The sequence below is a fragment of the Fukomys damarensis genome, unplaced genomic scaffold, assembly GCF_012274545.1.
Source record: "Fukomys damarensis isolate Sample0158 unplaced genomic scaffold, DMR_v1.0_HiC HiC_scaffold_5, whole genome shotgun sequence".
NCBI lineage: Eukaryota > Metazoa > Chordata > Mammalia > Rodentia > Bathyergidae > Fukomys > Fukomys damarensis.
In genome coordinates, this window is record NW_022900917.1 from 74,627,494 (window position 1) to 74,633,960 (window position 6,467).

At 48.0% G+C, this 6,467-nt stretch overlaps 1 protein-coding gene across 1 annotated transcript in view; it reads right to left on the reverse strand.

Moving 5' to 3' along the window:
* The window catches only part of Kcnq3 (potassium voltage-gated channel subfamily Q member 3), a gene marked incomplete at its 5' end in the record, with an annotated part of 298,267 nt that overhangs the window by 53,410 nt on the left and 238,390 nt on the right, over positions 1-6,467 (reverse strand). Inside the window, one exon of the mRNA XM_010629624.2 lies at positions 562-652. Coding sequence (XP_010627926.1) covers positions 562-652 — 91 coding nt within the window. The remainder of the gene's footprint in view (positions 1-561; positions 653-6,467) is intronic.

Genomic DNA, 6,467 nt, shown 5'->3' on the forward strand with positions numbered 1-6,467 from the left:
AAGGAAGGAAGGAAGGAAGGAAGGAAGGAAGGAAGAAAGAAAGAAAGAAAGAAAGAAAGAAAGAAAGAAAGAAAGAAAGAAAGAAAGAAAGAAAGAAAGAAAGAAAGAAAAAGAAGAAAAGTCCTTCGACTGTATCAAAAGCTCCTAAGAAGTGAAGCTAGTGGAAAACTGGTTTACTAATCCCACCCAAAGCTTTCCCCTGGAAAAAACAAAGCAGAGGCAGGTTTCCCAATGGAGCACATGGTTGCGTTAAATTTCAGAGGACTGGGATGCTGTAGTTTATAATTTAATAATATGTAATCGCTTTTGCTTTGATGTGCTTATGCTCTTCATCGCTAAGCCACACTACAAATCCTTACCAAGAAGGCCATTCTGTGCTTATACAGGTGGGCCTCACTATATGGGGAAGGTATGGTGTTTTCTTTGACCTAGACTTGGCTGGAGACCCCAGGAAGCCCCAGTCAGGCAGGCAGCACTGTACCCTGGGGCACTCTCATTCTTATCCCCGGGGAACCCAGAGGTGGGGGCCCCAGCACAGTGCTGCACAACCAACCAGCTCACCAGCAACAGAAGCCAGTCTCCTGAGACGGTCTCGTATTCCTTGAAGGTGGTCAGGACAGCCAGGATCAAGCACCCCAGGACAATCAGGAACCTGAAGGAAAGGAGCCAGAGCGAGGCATTTTTCAGCCTGGTTTCCTACATGGGCAGAGTGCAAAGCTGCAGCTGGGATGAAGCTGCATCTCCCACTATGTGCTTTATACCTTGTCCTCCTTAGTCTTCATGGTAAGCTGTGAGGCAGCTGAGAATTATTATTCCAGGTAAAGAAAACTAGAGGCAAAGCCATCTACTTTCACTTAACCAGCTTGTTAGTAGAGAAGCAGATCTCTGCTCCCAACACTGGGGACTTTCAGAGCTTGGAAAGGCCAAAAGTTATCAGAGGTTTGGAAAACACAAGTATGAATAAATTAATAAAACACCCTGCATATTCAGGACTAAGACTATGATTTTTAAAATATACAAAAATACTGTTAGTGGGAAGAAAATATAAATTCATTTCAAAGGTAGATAAATTCAGCAAAAGCTTCTGTCCTCATCTTTGAGCATTATTCTCTGTACAGTCAATGGCTTTCAACTAGTGATGCTTAAAAAATTGTTTTTGAAATTCTAGAAATAATAGGACTCCTTACACTGAAGCATGCTGGATGTTGGTGCTTTCAAATTCATGTAGAGATCATTTGGTCCATGCCCCTGCCTCAGACGGAAGCAAACTGCAAATAACCCCTTGAGACTTTTAAGTTCATACAAGTTGTCCAATTCCAGGTAATCTGGCACCCTGTCCTGTTTGGGGATTGTGTCTACCTATGCTTCAGTGGTCCTTGTTCATTCATTCATTCAATGCATATCTGCTAGACAATGGGAACATGAGATGAATAAGCTGGATGCACTGCAGCCCTCATAGTCCAGACAACAGAAAACTGCCTCACCTATGAGGCTAAGCACTGGGACATAAGAAAGCCTGGAAATCTCTGCTTCTGACCTGGGCTGGGAACCAAGTCCTGGCTCTGGTCCTTGTTGATCCCGATCACATTTGCTGATCAGTTAACCTGCTGAACCTCAGACCTGAATCTCTGTTTCCGTCCCGCCTAGGAGCCTCAAGGTTCTAACCCTCTTGTGACTGGGCATTGTACTTGAGATGCATGACCCCTACCTGTGCCTGGAATCTGCCTACCCTGAGTGCCAAACTTCTTCCCAGTTGATGAGGTTCCTGGCAACTGAGGTGCCCCCCGCACTCCTGATTGGTAAGCACCCACCACCTACCACTTCCCACTCACCATCCTCACAGCTCACTCCTGAGGTCAAAATGGCCACCCCCGTGCTGGAGGGCGGTTGAGAACAGGTTGTCTAAAGTGTGACCGCAGAGTCCTGCAGTGAAGCTATCCACTGCAGCCCCCATGTGAGCAGCTTTTTCTTCAGTTGGCACTGAACATGGAGCTCTAGCCCACGGCTGGGTTGGTGTCTGGGGAGGAGGAAAGCTTGGTGTCCCTAAGTAGACTGGTGTGGCAGAAGCAGGAGCCCTTTGGCAGTCTCTGAGCCTCCTCCTACCAGCCCAAACTTGGTGTGTTGCTGAGCACATCCTAAGATAAGCCTGCTGAGTGAGTCACACCCCATGATTGCCTCCCATGAACCTGCAGTGTGCCTGCCAAGGTGTTGGGCTGTCACTCTTTGGCATTAGTTTTGGCATATGGCAAAGGCAATGGGGTAGTAACAACTGTGCCTGTGACACTTTGTGTAAGGCTCTGTCTTCACAGACGGGAGCCAGCCTCCATGTGAGCCACCATATTGAGAAGGACCCATGAGGGTTTTATCACAAGGAGCTGCCCTGGCTTCTGGGACCTGAGAGATCCCATGGGCTTCTGGGCTCAGCTGACGACCAGCATGAAAGTGGGTCCCACACAAGGATTCATGAGAGCTTGGAGGGTGCCTCTGTGCTCCCACAGGGAATGCAGCCCAGCCAACACCTTGACTGCTGCTCTGTGAGAGCTCAACTCAGGACCTCATGAAGCCATGAACAGACTCCCACTGCTTGGAAACTGTGAAATAAAGAACTGTGTTGGCCTGGGTGGTTACATCAGTGACAATTTGTGACACAGCAGAGAAAATTCACACACGGTGGAGCAGGAGACTGTACAGGCTGCGTCCACTTCTGCAGAGTGGAATGTGCATGTGATGCCGGGCCCCATCTGTGTGCGCCAGGGACAGAGCCGGGGCGGGGAGGACTCTCATTACCCAGGACTGGCTTGGCCTGGCTTCCGGTAGGACCTGGAAGTGTTTGAGTGTATCAGCACAAATGCAATTTTAGCGCTCAGAGATGGCCCTGCTGTTGGAATTAAGAGCACAGAATAAAAGGTGGCCCTGAGAGATGGGGAGGAGCAGGATAGGAAGGGGTTCAGAGGCTACAAGGGGAGGTCGTGCTGTGCTCATTCTGCAGATCTCAGCACAGACACACACAGAGTGTCACTGAAAAGCACAATCAATGATCAAATTTGGGGACACTTATTAGAGTAAAAGACATATTACCACAAACAGTGGGCTAAGTGCATTCAACATGAGGGAGAGTATTTTGAAGGGTGTTAATGGCAATGTGCCTTTTAATGTAATAAACTTCCATTCACTATATTTTTGATCAGCTGGAGGATATTTATAGGTATAGGTACAGCTCCCCCTTTATGTGAAGTTTTGCTTTGTTTAGTTTTAGTTTTGTATGGTCAACTATGGTCGGAAAATGGTACGTGAATGATTCTAGTTGTAAGTACTTTAATTGTTTTAAACAAGTTTTACTACAGTACATTATTATAAAAATTATTCAATATTATTATTTTTTAATTTGTATTATTTTTACTTATTTGTTTTTTTTGGTACTGGGGATTGAACTCAGGACCTTGCTCTCGCAAAACAGACAGCAGAACCACTGAGCCAAATCCCTGGCCCATCGATCTTATTATTAGTTACTGCTGTCAATCTGTTACTGTGTCTAATTTGTAAATTAAACTTTATCTCAGGTATGTGGCATGTAAAGCAAAAGTGTAGTAATACGTAAGTGTGGGCCTCTCCACCATTCCGGGGTTCACGGAGCATCTTCGAATGTGTCCCACGCAGGCTGTTCACCCACATCTACGTCACATTTATGCCCACATCTCACAAAGACAGCACTCTGAAGGACGGGGGCTGGAAGACCACTGTCACCGCCGACAGAGGCTGAGGGCTGGTAGGAGAGGACGAGGGTGCCATGGGGTGAGGCCTCGAAGGACTGGTGGCCAGTGGGTGTGCAGGCTGAGCACCGGGTCACAGGGGCTCAGGGGGAGGGGACGGGGGCACAACAGGCTGTGACAGCCACCCAGAGGATGTGCAGGGGCCAGCGGAACCACAAGGATAGAAACAATGTGTGCACCTGAGCACGTTTGAGGGCCCAGTGGGAACCTCCACCAGCTGGTCAAAATCTAAGAGTAAAGCTTGGGAGAGAGGCTGGGTCCGGAGACGTAACAGACTTGCAGCTCCAATGGTCTGACTCTGCAGCCACCATTAGAGAATGGGTGTTCAGCCCTAACCACCCACTATGGTAACCCAGTTTCAAGCAGAACCAGGCTGTGGCCAGCAGAGGGCAGCAAAAACCTATACAGATCTGCATTTTCTCAACCTCACCAGCAGCCCCTGAATTTACTTTCTACGACTGAAGAACAATCATTAATGTATAGTAAATAACCAGTGACGCCCTCTTCAACTCGAGAAGGGGAAATAATCCTTGGTTTCTTTCAAATTTCCATGCGTCCTTAAAATAAGGAGTCAGTCTTAGACAAGCCATCACTGTGTCAGCCTTACGTGTCTGGACCTCACGCCGGGTCCTCGCCTTCTCCTCTCTTGGTGCACACTCCTCTCTCTCCAGACCTCACCGGTCCTCCTTCCTTCCTCTTCCTCTGCTCCTCGTCACCTTGGTTTCCTTCTCTGTAGTCCTGTTTCCTTCACTTCCTCTCCCCTCCCTCCCTTCTCCCATTTTCTCCTCTCCTCTCCTCGCCTCTCTTTTCCTCTCATTTCCTCTCCCCTCCGCTCCTCTCGTGTCTCTCCTGGCCTGCCCTCCTCTCTCTCCCTTCCTCCTCTGCTCTGCACCCTTCTCCTCCCTCTCTTCTGACATGGGCAGACACCCATGGCCAGGACCCTGGGGATGGCTGCCAGCACGTCTCCTGCCTGCAGCATCCTGGCCATCTTCACAAGTGAGGCCAGTGTGCTCAGCGAGGTCAGGCATGCTCAAGTCAGATACTGGCCTCTCCCTGCTCTCACCTCTGTCGCTCTCCTCACTGCCTTCCCTTCTCCAAGGCAGCCGGGCAGGGGAGGCGGTGGGGAGCAGATACAGGAAGGCCGGGGGGTCGCTCCGGCAGTGCACCCTCCTCCTCCTCCCCATGCCTGTGTCTGTGCAGGGGGAAGGTTCCATTTCTAAAATGTGTTCAGAGACCCCTACGACTGGCACTCTGTCTGAAGTTATTACCGGCCCCTTTCAGTGAGTAGCTCATGAAATGTCCCACAAGCAAAGGGAGGCAGGTAGCCCTGACCCCACCAGACTCCTGGGATCTTTGCCCGTTTTCCCTAAATGCCTGCAGCTAGGACCATCCTCCCCGAGGAGCTGAGGTCAGTGCTGAATTATCCAACAGAGCAGCTGCCACTGACATCCAACTCACCACACCACAGCGCCGGCTCAACCTGGAAGGCAGGGCCCAGCCTAGACTGCATCACAGTCTGCGGGGCCCCAGCCGAAGTGCCTCAGAGGCGAAACACCCATGGTTTGCCAGGGATTGCTTTGGTGTGTTTCTGAGTTATAAGTTGATACATCATATCTATACATATTTATGAGCCATCTCTTCTCAGTCCATCCACATTGTCACCAGTGACAGGACTTCATGCTTTCTGTGAGTGAACTGTATTCCATTCGGTCAGCAAAAACCAAACAGACAAACGGATCACCTCAAACTAAAAAGTGTCTACACAGCAAAGGAGACAATTAACGGAGAGAAGTCTGCAGAAAGGAAGAAAATATTTTCAAACTCAACCTCTGACAAGGAGTAAATATAAAGTTATATTTTATATAAAATATAAAAAGAACTAACCCCCCAAACTAAAGCAATAAATAAATAATCCAATTTGAAAATCAACTAAAAATCTGAGTAGATTAAAAGAAGCCATACAGATGGCCAGCAAGGATTTTTTTAAAAATTCTTTTGAATTACGCACTGTCAAAGAATGTTTAAGCATCTCAGAATAAGTTTGACTTTTTGGGGGGCAGTACTGGGGATTATATTCAGGGCCTTTGCACTGAGCTCTATCTCCAATGCTTTTTTATTTTTTATTTATTTTTGTTATTTTGATACACAGTCTTGCTAGCTTACTAAGTACTCAGACTATCATTGGAACTCATGATCCTCCAGCCTCAGCCTTCCAGAGTGCTGGTATTAAAGGTGATTGCCACTGTGCCTGGAAGATAATCATTTTTATTGTGCAAATCCACTTGTATGGGTTGGTGAAGGCTGTCTAGAATGCTGTGTTGAAAGGATTCAGATGGCTATTATGATTCATACATAGATACCCCTCACCAAAGCCTCCTGCACTCATAGGTGGGGCTTTTGGGAGGTAACTGGATCACGGGTGCGTGATGTTCATCACTGGATTAACATTGGAAGGTGAAGCCTGGTGGGAAGAGGTGTGTCCCTGGGGGGCGTGGCCTGGGAATATGTGTGCTGTATGCTGCCTCCATCCCATTGTGCCTCCCGCCGGCCACGCCCTGAGCTGCTTCTTAGCTGCCATGCTGTCCTGCCATGGAGCCAGCCAACCAGGAAATGAAACCTCTACAAATTGAGGACTAAAATAAGCCTCTTCTTTACCTTATGGTTTTGGTTTTTTTTTTTTTTTTTTTTTTTTTTTTT